The sequence below is a fragment of the Nyctereutes procyonoides genome, unplaced genomic scaffold, assembly GCF_905146905.1.
Source record: "Nyctereutes procyonoides isolate TBG_1078 unplaced genomic scaffold, NYPRO_anot_genome, whole genome shotgun sequence".
Lineage (NCBI taxonomy): Eukaryota > Metazoa > Chordata > Mammalia > Carnivora > Canidae > Nyctereutes > Nyctereutes procyonoides.
In genome coordinates this window covers 6,858,873-6,873,674 of record NW_026575147.1, presented here as the reverse complement: position 1 = coordinate 6,873,674, position 14,802 = coordinate 6,858,873, and the positions used below count along the sequence as shown (strand labels likewise).

At 38.9% G+C, this 14,802-nt stretch overlaps 1 protein-coding gene across 1 annotated transcript; it reads right to left on the bottom strand.

Moving 5' to 3' along the window:
• Window positions 1-11,485: 11,485 nt before the first annotated feature.
• Window positions 11,486-14,417, bottom strand: LOC129501181 (glutamate dehydrogenase 1, mitochondrial). Its single transcript, XM_055312131.1, has one exon. The coding sequence runs from the start codon at window positions 14,415-14,417 to the stop codon at window positions 12,747-12,749; it is 1,671 nt and encodes a 556-aa protein (XP_055168106.1). The 3' UTR covers window positions 11,486-12,746.
• Between the last annotated feature and the right edge of the window lie 385 nt (window positions 14,418-14,802).

Here is a 14,802-nt window from a genome sequence, read left to right as displayed (position 1 = left end):
AGATTGTAGGACAGAGTTATTAGTAATAGAAAAATGATGGATAAAGCCTACATGAACAGCAATACAGGAATGGTTAAATCAGTTATTAGCAATGTCCAATTATGAGATAAGAATGTGGTAACTAGTTTGCCATCTCTAGGGCAGGTGCTCTTCAAGCTATCTGTGGTGTAGAGCTTTTGTATTTCAATCTCCAATCTATCTCAGACTGGCATTTTACAAATACAATAAAAAAAATTCAGCAGTATCAAATTGCTGTAAATTCTCTAAGCACTTCCCCTGATTTTCCGTACTTATTTGTTTGTGTGCCGATTAAAAACAGTTCAGAAACTGGCATCAGCCCATGGACCATACTTTGTGTAACACAGTTTTACACAACTTTGATAAACACGCTCATTAATTCAAAATTGAAATGTTTTTTAAAAATCTGAATCCCAAATATGCCAAATATATAAATGGGCTTACTTGGAGTGTTTTCCACTCTGGTATTATTCATCTCAAAGTAAAATGTCCATGTGTAATACTGACTACACTTCCGAATATGGGAATTATTTGTCATCAACTGGTTTTGTGCTACAAATATCAAGGCTGAGGACTCTTGTTATCCTAGCTTTTACATAGCAAACACTCAGCTGATATTCAGAATATTTTACAATGTACTAACTCCTCTGTTATAACAAGATATAACAAAATACCTTGATTTTTACTTTTATCTGTCCGCTTTCCCTCTATAAATAAAACTATCATTCAAGTCTGTTCCTGGGAAAATATTAGCTAAAGTCCATTAACATCAGGAAACAAATAACTAATATCATCCTGGCCCAGAATTCTTTCCAAAGAGCTAATTAACTTCAAGTATTTGAAGCCAACAGGTTTGCCCACCCTCACCCCTAGAGAGGGCAAATAGGCCTTATTTCCCTGTAATACACTCACAGGCTCTGTTAATAGTTAAAGTCTGGCAGTAGAAACCCAGAGGTTGGGTTTTTAGAGCTGTTAGATTATCCCAGGGCAGCATCAATTTCTGGCAGTGATAATGCATGCAATGGCTTTCCGGCAGGACACAGCCACAGGGTTCCTGGCAAAGCCACTGAGCAAGGTTTTTGTAAGCAGATCCATATCATTTTTGACAGGACTAACATATGGCTTCAAATTTCTGGCCAAAGCCTCCTTCATGGTTCCTATCAGAAGAGACCCTACATGCTCTCTGGCAACACTGCCATGCGATGTAAAGGATTTAATTCCTGGAAGTATATTGCCACAATGATTTGCTACAGAACAAATTTCAAAGTTGGTTTCCTGCCAACACAAAATTCTATAGGTCATGTCAAGGCCAATACCACAGTGAGTTTTCAGCAAGAAGATATTGAGCTGATCTTTTAATAGCCCTCATACTCACACTTTGCCATATTCTTAAGTGTTTTCTTGTACATTGAGGGTGAATGAAATATTTTCTACATGAAAGAAGATCGCAATCATGTAATGTGTTCTGGGCATGTGCGTATATGAGCATTCTCTAGCACCTCTCACTTGTCCATCTGATAGAGTGAATTGCAGTTATTTCAAAATTTCACTCTCATTTGCAAAAGCCAATGCACATTCCTGCTAATAGCAAGGATGGAAAGGACAATAATGTCCCACAGTTCAAAATATAATTCAGTTCTTTCATCCTTCTATTTTGACCACAGACTAATTCAGCAGCTTAACTGATTCCAAATATCCAAAGGCAAAGAGCCCTGGCCTTTGAGAGGTGATTAAAGTTCAAGAGATAGGATAGGAAATAGCAAAATATCCTTCATAGGGGGTGATGCATTATTATATTTTCCTAAAATAGCATGACACACAATGCATATATTTAAAATGTACTTCTAATACGGTTCTCATGACACTGAAATTGACAATATCATATCACATTTTCCTAATACTTTTGTCACAACTGGGGTCACTCTGCTCAGTATGGATTCAGGCAAGAGCTTTCTCAAAGAAAAGTTTATAGAATCACTACATTATATTTGACTTGTATAAAATATTAAACACACCGACAAGAGAAAAGCAAGCCTTCCTCAGCTCAAAATAAAACAAAATGCTTTTTAAAAGTGGTTATTATTCAACAAAAGCAAACAAACTTTTCTAGGTCACTGCCTTTCCGTTTCATGTTGCCTCTGGGGCTTTATGATAACTATTAAGTTGGTGTAGCTCTTAAAATTGGTTTATTTTCAGCCTTAGAAAAACACTGTCCCCAAACCGAAGCTTATTCATACTTGAGTAACCCTTGAGATACATGCAGATTAATTCTAATGTGTAAGCTGATGTGGGGAAAAATGTCTAGGTGAAACGCAAAGGTACAAAACTGATTGGCAAATGTAGGTTGTTATGTGTGAGACTTGTTTCTCTCTTGTTCATTTTGGTATGCCTATGAGATAGAAAGTAAAGTGAAAGTTAGAAGAAAATCAGAAAGGACATTTTCTGAGTGTCCTTTGGGACCAGAGCACTGTGTTGATGAATGTACTATAGTTGTAATTCCAAATCAGCTCTTACCTTGTCCCTTCACCAAAGCCTGAAAAAGAGCCCTGAAGCTGATTTTTGTTCCTTCTCTTTCACAGCTGCAAAGGCATCCTAAGTAGGGGGAACTCTGGTTGTTCTTCCATAATCACTCTCACAATTTTGGGATTGTATTACTACATCTGATGCAAAGTTTAAGACATGATTGTCACTGATGTTCAGTATTTCATTCGTTTGTTCAGCTAGTAAATAATAATTGAGTAGAAAATATGTGTTGGGTACTTAGATGCTGTCTTTGAGTGTGGAATGTCCTCAGAGGGTTCAAAATTCTGAACTTCATCATAGAACCATAAGGAAAACCTTGTCAATTATAATTAATTTTTGCCTTGCCAAAAGAAATAGGTCAAAAAGAAGGATGGAAAGATAAGACAGTGCAATAACGTTAAAAGATCTCAAAATTTTCAAGTGAACCATGGTTTAATTTGGAAAACAGCATGTCATACTATTCTACCAAGTGTAAGTACAACATAATTTAGTACAAAGATGTAGGAATAGGCACCAGGAAAAAAAAAAACAAAAAACACAATAGCTTATAAATATGATGAACCAACATTTTGTTTTGCAATGTTGTTTTAATGCAGGACCATTTCACACTAACTCACTAAGTGCCAATGTTTCCAGCCAAAGAGTTTAAAGACCATTGATTTGTCTGCTTTAGAGAACCAATGGCTCAAACCGAGAGACAGCTCAAACACAGAAGAGAGATAAATCTGGCTTGAAGAAACACTGAGAATGGCACTAACTCTCAGTTGATAGGAAAAGACTTGGTCTTTGACCTTTCTTTGACTTTTTATTTTGACTTGGGAGGCATGGGTTTCTTGTTTGGTAATTATAGCTGAAGTAAGTCAATAAGGTGCAGTTTTCTCCCAAGATCTCAACAGAGGAGTCCAACTCTGTTCCAACAGGAGGGGACTACCAGGTAAATTGATCATAGTTAAGTGAATTGCTCCAAAAGCAATGGGTATGTTGCTAAGCAAGAATAATGACAGAATGTTGGGAGTCGAGAATGAAGATATGCACTCTTTTCCCCTGAGAAAGGGCAGTTACTACAATTTTTAAAGTACTTATTAAGCACTACAGAAAGTTTTCAGATAATACTATTAGGCAATTTTAAGGATGAGGAAAGGATCCTTGGGAATTAAATAAATAACACAAGAGTGCAGAGCCAGCACCTGGCAGAGACCAAGCTGGCATACAGGCTGGCATCCCTTATAGTCAGCCCTGCCCCCCACCCCCAGGAGACTCTCTGTGAGTCTGTAATTCCTTCTTACCAGTGGAAGGGAATGACAAAGGCATCATTTTTCCAGTTATTTTAGAGCACAGATTTTGCTAACTACATTTCTCATTTCTATCTTCACAAAACACCCATGGTGCCTTTACATGCGGTCAGGAATGTTAGATTTCTATATGAAACTCTAAATTCTTAAACTCATGATGTTTTTTTCTCCCCTTTTTTTATAATTAAAAAAAGTGGTCAACAATACTAACAAATTCACTAATTAGGACATTTTTTCTCCTAAGGAAAATAATTTTAGATCAACTGTTCAGCCTCCATTAAAGCCATTCCCATTCTATGGAACAGAAAATATGTGAGAGCTTCCTACTGCTGTGTTTACAGCTGGATTGTCTCCTATTCTGCATTTTATCAAACTGTGGTATAATCAAGGTACAGGTTAAGGTAACACATTATTAGGCTTCCCAAGAGAAGTGTAAATGAACTCTGACTTGTATATTGGCTAATTATTTTGTGTGCTACATCATTAGCTATAGAAAGTCTTTACACTTAAATGTATTAATGACAGGAAAATTCAAGCCTATCATTTTTAAAGGGTACGATAGCATTATCCAAGGACATGTTATAGCTGAGCCATGAAAGAGAGATTTCTTCAATTCTTATAACTTTCCTGACTGTAAATGTAATAACTGTTCATTGTAGAAAATGTAGGAAGATACTGAAAACCACAAGGAAAAAAATAAAAGATGCTTGAATCTCACAGCCCAAAGATAACTACCATTAACATATTCAGTATCTAAATATACATATATAAAATATGCAAAATCACTTATATCTTCACAAAATTGGGACAGTAGTAGATTACTTTTTTATAGATTAATATTTTATTCCATTTAATAAAACAGGAACACATCTTGTTATTAAAATATTTTATATAAAGTTATAGTTATAGATATAAAATTCATAATGTATAAATATTTATTTAGCCAATCCTCTATTATCATTTATTTCATTTGTTTCAAGTTTTAAACTATTATAAACAATTCCAGCAGGAATATGCTTATAGAAAAAAAAAAACAGTATCAATCCCTATGAATGTTCCCTAAGAATAAATTAAAGGAGTCAAAGAATATGTATTATTAAATTCTTTTTTCTAAAATGTTATACCAATTTAACACCTAGCAGCAGTAAGAAAGAATTGTTTAAGACTATATCATTGCTGAGAGTGGCTATTATCATGACTTTTAAACAGTTATCAATTTAATAGATTAATGATTTTATCTCTTTTTAATTTAACAGATCTTTCTGATTACTACTGATTATTAAAGTGGAGAAGTTGTCAATATAGTTATTGGTCATTTGTAATAAGTTACATTTTACTTTTTATTGTATTCATTTCATTCATTCATTCATTCATTCATCCATTCATTTGATAAGTGCCAACTGTGTTGCAGGCAGCATTATTTCAGCCGCTGGAAACACAGTGGTGAACATGACAAACTCCTGCTGTCACAGGTACACATGCTCCTGAAGGGAGACAGATAAACAGAACTTCAAAAATACACAAATTAACTTCAGCCCACGTGTAACAGTTTCCTAGGGCTGCTGTAACAAATTACCACAAACTGGGCAGCTCAAAGAAGAGAAATTTATTCATAGTTCTGAAGGTGAGACGTTTGAAATCAAGGTGTCAGCAAGGCCTTGCTTTCTCTACAGCTATAGGGGAGTCAGCTTCCTTTTCTTCCAGTATCTGGTGGCCCCAGGTGCTTCTTGATCTGTGTCCTCATCATGCCAATCTCTGCCTCCATCTTTCCTCTGTGCTTCCTCTATGTTTCTCCCTCTAGTATTTCTCTCCTTTCCCTTATAAAGACATCAGTCATTTCAATGAGAGCCCACCCCAAACAGTATGACCTCATCTGAACGTGATGATATCTGCAAAAACCATATGTCCAAATAAGGTTACATTCATAAGTATGGGGGCTTAGGACTTTAATACAGCTTTTAGAGGGTCACAGTTCAACCTACCATACTGTGCCAAATTACAAGGTGGCACAGAGATAGTGTGAATTTCAACTTCCAAGATAGAAAGTGGTCAAGGACGGGTTGGAAGGCTTACTTTAGATGCCGCAGCCAGGGAAGACCTCTCTGGGAAAGTCACCACTGAACTGAGACCTGGATAATGAGCAGAAGCCAACCATACAGAGATCTCCAAGTGTCAAAGAACAACTTGTGTGGCATCCTCAAGTGCTGGAGTGTTGTGAGATAGGAAGGGGTGGGATCATATAAGACTTTATGGACCATGGTAAAGAGATTATAATTAATCAGGGTATAAAATAATCTTTTTAAGTAACTATTATTGGATGATTACTATGTGTCAGACAATTGAAATAAGTTTTATATACTTTAAATTACCTCATATGTACAGAAACAATAGTTTTATCACTTTCTTCTAAAAACAAGAAAATAAAGGCTTAGAAATTCTAAATATTTTTTTGTGGTTATAAAGATGAATAGGGGCATTTCTAATTGTTTCATAGGTAGGTGCTTTTTATTTTTTATTTTTGTAATAGATTTTTTTCATTAAATTCAATTAATTAACATATAATGTATTAGTTTCAGAGGTAGAGGTCAGTGATTCATTAGTCTTATATGACACCCAGTGCTCATTACATCACATGCCCTCCTTAATGCCCATCACCCAGTTACCCCATCCCCTGTCCAGCAACCCTCAGTTTGTTTCATATGATTAAGAGTCTCTTAAGGTTTGTCTCCTCTTTGATTTCATCTTGTTTTATTTTTTCCTCTCTTCCTCTGTGATTCTGTTTTGTTTCTTAAATTCCACATATAAGTGTGATCATATGATAGTATGATAGTTGTCTTTTCCTGATTGACTTATTTCACTTAGCATAATACCTTCTAGTTCTATCCATGTCATTGCAAATGGCCAGCTTTCATTTTTTTGATGGTTGAATAGTATTCCATTCTGTGTGTTTGTGTGTGTATACACACTACTATATATACTACTACTATATATACTATATATACTAGTAGTGTGTGTATATACACACTACTATATATACTATATATACTAGTATATACTACTATATATATATATATATATATATATATATATATATATGTCACATTTTATTTATCCATTCATCTCTCAGTGGATATCTAGGCTCTTTCCATAGTTTGGCTTGCTGCTATAAACATTGGGGTATGCAATGCCCTTTCAGATCACTACTTTTGTGTCTTTGGTGTTAAAACCCATTATTGCAATTGCTGGGTCATAGGGTAGGTCTATTTTCAACTTTTTGAGGAATCTCCATATCATTTTCCAGAGTGGCTCCACCAGCTTGTACTCCCACCAACAGTGTCAGAGAGTTCCCCTTTCTCCACATCCTCATCAACAGCTGTCATTTCTGATTTGTTAATTTTAGCCATTCTGACTGGTGTGAGGTGGTATCTCATTGTGGTTTTGAGTTGTATTTCCATGACTTTGAGCATTTTTTCATGTCTGTTGGCCATTTGCATGTCTTCTGCCATTTCTTGATTGGTATTTGATCTTTGGTTGAGTTTGATAAATTCTTTATAGATTTTAGATACCGTGCCTTTATCTGATATAAGACATTTACAAAGATCTCCTCCCATTCTGTTGGTTGTCTTTCTGTTTTGTTGACTGTTTCCTTTGTTGTGCAAAGATTTGTTGTGCAGAGATTTGTATCTCAACTATTGTTGATTTGTATCTCAACTGTTTTGTTGACTGTTTCCTTTGTTGTGCAAAGATTTGTATCTCAACTATTGTTGATAAATATCCCAATAGTTCATTTTGCATTTGTTTTCCTTGCCTTTGGAAACAGTCTAGCAAGAAGTTGCTGTGGCTGAGGTCACAGAGTGCTGCCTGTGTTCTCCTCTAGGATTTTGATAGATTCCTGTCTCACATTTAGATCTTTCCTCCATTTTGAGTTTATTTTTGTAAATAAGGAAATGGTCCAGTTTCATTCTTCTGCATATGGCCATCCAATTTTCCCAGCACCATTTGTTGAAGTAAGTGTTTTTTATATTAAACTATGTTAACCTATAATTTTTCCAATATGTACTTTCTTTTTAAACTAGCCTTTGGACTTCTTAACCAACAAGTACTATTGATACACTTAACTATCTCTATGTACCAATCTATCTATATTTTATTTTTTGGATTCCATCTTGCCTGGTGTGATTAGGAAAAAAAGAAAAATAAAGGATCACAATAAATGGTAACCTATATTTTATTTTAATAGTCTTATGCTCTCTCTTCTTTCCTGATGTGTGTGTGTGTGTGTGTGTGTGTTTTCATTTATCTTACATATACTTTTATCATCCATCTGGAAGCTATTTTTGAACTAGAATTCAGAACTTTGGTTCCTCTTACCATTACATTAGAAAAAAATTGGCGTCATGATGAAGGCCTTCATTCTGGTACAACATTGGCCGTAAGCCCCTATACACAACTGCAACCCCAAAGCTAAATCTACAGTAGCAAAAATCACTGTCTGTGCTAGGACATGATATGATCTTGTCTCCATCACTTCAGGTTGCTAGCACAAAACATAAACTAGGTGACTTGAACAACAAACATTTCTTACAGTTCTGATGTTGGGAAATTCAAGTTAAGGTGCCAAGATAGCTGGTGTGTTGATAATCCTTTTCCTGGATTGAAGATAGTCATCTTCTCTTTGTATCTTCTCATAGCAGAAACTACAGAGAGGACCTCTGGTGTCCCTTCTCCTTCTTATAAAAGCACAAATTTCCATCATGAGGGCTCCACCCTCATGACCTCATCTAAATCTAATTTCTTCTCAAAGGCTCTCTCCCTAAATGTCATCATATTAAGAATAAGGATTTCAACATTGGAATTGTGGGAGTGGGGAGAGGGGACACAAACTTTTAGTCCATGGCAAGTTTCTAGCTCTTGGCTTTTCAAATTACAGACCACTAATGGGGTTTTGTAATAATCTTCTCTACTAGCTTCCTGCAATGCCACATTTCTCTCACAGAAGGAAAGTTGTTATGAGTCTTCTTGGTATTCTCTTTCATTTGTTTTAATTCTGTCCCAAGGCTAACCTATATATCAGATTTACTCTAAAAATAATAAGTTTTTAGTGGATTCCAAAAGTGATTCAGGCCCTTTTCTTCTTTTCCTTTGCCCATTTCAAAGGTTTCAAGGAAAGCATGGGGGAAGCTGTGTTCTTCTGCTGATTTTATTAGATGCTTCAAATTAGAACTCTTTATATATTCAGACATATGTAAAAACAGATTCTAGTGAATTTTTTATTTCTTATCACAATGAATTTTTCCATAAGTTTTACTTAATGGACAGAGTTAAACTTTTATCATGGATGCCACTGGCTTCAATGAAGTGTCTTGTTTATTTTCCAAATCAATCATACACTACATTTCCAAGAATGTCATAACTCCTAATTGTTAGTTCTTGGTCAGATTGCTAAGCTAATGGAGTCTAATATCAGATAATATCAGGAAGAAGGGCCAGTGATACTGAAGTAGCTTAATTGGTTTAGTGACTGATTTGGCAAAAAAAAAAAAAAAAATTGTTAAAAATCGGAATGCTATAAATTACTTAAAGATATATGACAATATGACAATATGTAAACTAGTCACATAAAACAGTTAATAAAATATATGAGAATAAGTCAATAAGAACATCAAGAAGCACAGCACAGAACTTTAAAACTAAAAATGGCATGTTCTCCTTAGATAACTGATTCTTAGTCACTTACATGTGACAAAGAAGCTCTATCTCAGTTTGGTAGATTTCAAACACTCTATCAACTCCAGCCCCCAAAATAAAAAAAGGTGATTATTGGTATGAAACTTAAAACAGAAATCATACAGAGAAACAAGAAAATCCTACCGATTTTCTCACATAGAAGTTACTCTGTTTAAGCAGATACATCAGATCCATTTATATAATTGTAAAATATAGATGGTTCACTTTAAGTTAGAAATTCTGGAAACTGTGCTCGGAATTCTATGGGAGCTCGATTATTTATTTTATGCTGCTTTGATTCTATTTCTCCCTTAAATAGTCACTATACACATAAATTCCTCACAACATGATAAATAAAATTAACATCACCCTATTATATCCACCAAAGAAAAAAAGGAGGTTGAATGATTTGTTTTTGTATGGGTTATCCTTATTCTTCTTCTTGATTAGAACACTTTAGGAGCTGGAACCTTTTTTTTTTTTTTTTTTTTTAACATTCCCCCCTTCTTTTTCTATGCCATCTGGGTAGGCAAACCCAATTAGCACATGTTGAAAGCTAGCAACACCTTTTCCAACATTTCAAAGTTTTGGCAAGCTTTAAAAGTTACTGTGTCACATAAAAGCTCATTTGGCACATTACAGGGCTTGCAGCATGAATTTATCATATGGAATGATCATTTTCCAAGTGCATCGAGAACATACAGCACAATTGGATTTGGAAAGATCAGTTGAAATAAACTTCATCATTGTGGTTCTAGGATCAATCCACTCAATCTCTTTAATGGAGTTCTTCACCTTCTTTACTTATACAAAAGAGGAAAGAGTTATGATCCAGAAAAGCCCTGGCCTTGGTCTGAGACAGTCTTATTTCTGGCACTATATCAATTCATAAGGAAATCTTGGAAAAGATGGGGATGAAGGCTCCAAGTTTACACTACAGGTTTTATAAAATTCCCCAATTCTTATGTCTTTCTCATTATGCTAATGGTTTCCAAGGCTGCTCAGAGCTCAGCAATCATTGCTGTCCTCAATGATTATATACCTGAAGCTGGCTGCCAATGCCAGTTTCTCCCTTCTACTGCAGTAACATGCATTAGAGGAATTCTCTGGTGCATTATGCTTGTCTGTTGCTGTATATATGCTATATGCTATATTGCTTTGTTTGCCATCTATTCCAAACTCCTTTAAGGGTGCTCCTTTACTGAAGAGGCTGGACAACAAAATATTACATTTCCCAGACTTCCTTGCATACAAAGTTCCAGATGTTATTTAGGACTCACACTTAGATACACTTGCCTGAGCATTGAACCTGTAATTAAGTAGGGAGATGGGGAATAACCCTCAAAACATCCATTTCACTGTTGCATGTCAAGCAGCCTTTTATGGGCTCCAGGATCAAGAGTTCTAATAGTAGCTCCCTATCCCTGGACCACTACTCAGGCAGCTGACTCAGCAGTTACCCCATTTTTCAGGATTCTGGATTGTGGCCCAATGGTTACTTCTTTTGATAGACCAGTTCTATGGATTTTTTTTGTGGGTCCTTCGTTGAGTCTCAGCCCTGATCCTGCTCTGCCAGCCTTTCCAATGATATGTGTGAGCTTATACTTTCAGGATTATGTAACTTCAGGTTCAAAAACAAGTTTTCATTTGTACTGAATTCTGACTCATACAAGCCATACTGTACTACAATGAGATTACTATGTCCCTGATCTCAACCTACATTTATGAAATGCTTTAAGCTATATACCACATATTGTCTTTTATCTCCTTCTTGCTCTCACGGAGATGAGAACATGAGGAATCATTTTGGAATTAAAAATATCTCAGTAGCTCAAGAAGACAGTTTATTCTAGAACTCTTGGCATCAGAGCAGATCAATTTACAACTATTTTTTTCTTTTCTTTTTTTTTTTTTTTTTGGAAAAGGTAGACTTTTAATAACTGCTTTTATCACCAGGTTAAGTCATGCAGTTACAAAGTAGTTAGAAATTTTGAAAGGATATTGTTTTTTTTTTTAAAAAAAGCTCATTCTTACATAAATAATATCTAGTACTTCATTGGGACACTACTGTTCAAAAGGCCCTCATGAAATAACTCCCAAACAAAACACTCAACCCAAGGATGTTTCCAGCCCAGTGGTAATGAAGCTGCGAGCAGAATTCAGGCCTCTCAGGGGACGCCGAGGCAGGCCAAGTCAGGGCCCCTGGCAGGGCTCGGAGCCGCCAGCTAGACTCCAGAGCGGGAGTCCAAGTGGTTTTTTTCTGGGACGCTCTACTTGAATTATTGTTCAATTAGACAACACAGTAGATCTTCAGAAGAGAACAATTAATTACCATGATAAGGAGGTTACTGCACTCTTTGGACTCTATGTCGTAACTGTGGTTAGTAAATTCTGACAGTCTTAACAAAAATAGCCTCCACCATTGGCAGGTGTGAAGATAACTTAATTCTTCATTGGACTTATTTTTTTGCTGGACAACAATACATGACTGATAAGCTATAAATGATACTGTTTTATATTATAAAAATACTAGCTTTTTTTCCATTTATTATGTTTATAGGCATTCACTGCTCGAGTCAAGGTTAGGCTTGGTAAGTGATTAAAGGCAATTTTATTACAGCAGCATGTACTTATTTTATTCTAAGAGAATAAAATGCATAAAGAGAAACAGCTTTTATCTTTGTTGCAATCTGTAAAACTGAGTTATTTTGCTGATGTAAAATACCAGTAAGTCACTTGAGGACCATGCCACCCTCTGAAAATGCCCCACACCTGCCGCAGGTCTCAGACTCATCCAGAGCCGAGGCAGTGAGCCCCTGGCTGCTGCTGGGCAACAGGTGCATTCCCGGCCCCAGGATCCACCCTGGGGGTCCCACCTTCTCAGAGCAGCCATGGAGCAAGGCAGCACAGCTGGTGGGAAGAGACCTTCCATTTAAAGGCAAAAATACCCAAATGGCTCTGTGGCACAGGTCGTTTCTAGTTCCATATTCGTCGGCCGGTACATGATCTCCTAACCTTAATTTCTTTTTCTCAAAGGGGCGGATTTGGACTGATGTGTTGAGCGTGATGTCCACTATCTAGTAAGTTGAGAGAGCGCGCGCAAGAGATTTCTGTGGCTACATGTAAACTTGTGAAGGGTCTGCAGACGAAGGGGGGAAGAGGGCGGTGAAGAGGTCAGCCAGGCATTTATGTGAAGGTCACCCCAGCTTCATTGTAGACCTTGAAGACCTTCTCAATGGCGTTGACGTAGGCGGCCGTTCTCAGATCCAAGCCCAGGTTGTACTTCATGGCCGTGCGCATGATTTGCCGGGCGGAGCGCTCCATGGTGTAAGCTAGGCCAGAGTGCACGATGTCCTTCTCAGAGGCGCCCGATATCCTGTCTTGGAATTCTGCTGTGGGCACAACGGGAATAGTTCCACCATGCTTTCCAAATTTCCTTTCCAAGCTCTCTTGAACAGACATGAGCAAGTGGTAGTTAGAATCCCTTTCATATTTGAAGGTCAAACGGCCATAGCTGACGTGATTCAGATTCTTCAGCCACTCAAAGTAAGACACTGTCACTCCTCCAGCATTCAAGTAGAGGTCTGGAATCACCATGATGTTCCTCTCCAGGAAGATCTTATCAGCCTCTGGGGTTGTTGGTCCATTGGCACCCTCAGCAATGATCTTGGCTTTGACTCTGGGTGCGTTGGACTTGGTCAGCTGCTTCTCGCTAGCAGCGGGGATCAGGATGTCACAATCAGCTTCCAAGATGCTCCCTTCATAGGGCTTTGCCTTGGGGAAGCCCAGGATTGATCCATGTTGCAATTTGAAGTCTTCCAGTTCCTTTGGGTCAATACCATCTGGATTCCATATGCTCCCATCAGATTCACCAACACCAACACATTTAGCACCAAAACGATGTAAGTATCTCATAGAGTGCAGGCCCACGTTACCAAATCCCTGAACAACAAACGTTTTATCTCCAAACCCTGGTGTCATTCCTAAAATACTCATGTAAGATGCTTCATTGATGAAATTTTCAATCCCATGGAAGACTCCCCGGCCAGTTGCAGAGATCCGCCCGTGGATCCCACCCTGACTGATGGGCTTACCGGTAACACAGGCATGGGCATTAATATCATAGTGCCCTATGGTGCTGGCGTAGGTGTCAGCAATCCAGGACATCTCCCGCTCACCTGTGCTCATGTCTGGGGCAGGCACATCAATGCCAGGACCAATAAAGCCCTTCTTTGCCAGCTCCATGGTAAACCTCCTTGTGATCTTTTCCAATTCATTATCAGTGTAGTTTTTGGGATTGATCTTAACACCAGCCTTGGCACCCCCAAATGGCACATCAACCACTGCACACTTGTAGGTCATCAGAGAAGCCAGAGCTTTCACTTCGTCCACACTCACATCAGTGCTGTAACGGATACCTCCCTTGCAGGGCGTGCGGTGCTGGCTGTGCTGGGCCCGGTAGCCCTCGATGACCTCCCAGGAGCCGTCGTCGCGGCGGATGGGGAAGGACAGGCTGAGCACATGGTTGCAGGGCTTGATGATGCGCAGGATGCCGCGCACCCGGTTCCGCCGCTGCTCCTCGCTCTCGCGCGTCCGCAGGTCCTCCACCAGCTTGTCCTCCACGATGCTGGCGCCGCGGTCGAAGAAGCCCTCCACCATCTTGAAGAAGTTGGGGTCGTCCTCGCGGTCGGCCGCCGCCTCGCTGTAGTGCCTCCGCGCGGGCGGCGGGGCGGCGGGGGGCTGCGGGCGGGCGCGGCCCCGCAGCGCGGCGGCGTCGGGGGCGGCGGAGGCGGCGGAGGCCAGGGCGGCGGGCCCGGCGCGGGGCAGCAGCAGCGCTTCGCCCAGGCGGCGGTACATGGCGGCGGCGGCGGCGGCGGCGGGCGGGGGCCGCGGGCGCAGGGCGCAGGGAGCTCGGCCCGGCCGCGCCGCCCTTTTAAGCGGCGGCTTCCTCCCCGGGGCTGTCCCCTCCCCTCGGGCGCCCGCCGCCGCCTACAACTATTTTTTTCGTGTTCCTATTGGTCTAAAGAACTAAACTATGGAGGCATTTATCACATACCTCCATACATACATATCCACATTTTAACTGCCCAGTGCATACATCTGTTTGGCTGCTCCACTGTAAACCGACCTTCTGGTTGGTTTACCCATAATCTAAATCCAAAAGCATGCTAAAAACAAGGGCAAAACTGACAGTGGAACTAATATTATCATTGCTCTATTTATGGGCATATGCTTTTCTTAC

Excerpts from the sequence above, each read along its gene's own strand:
- LOC129501181 (XM_055312131.1), bottom strand. The coding sequence starts at position 14,417 with ATGTACCGCCGCCTGGGCGAAGCGCTGCTGCTGCCCCGCGCCGGGCCC.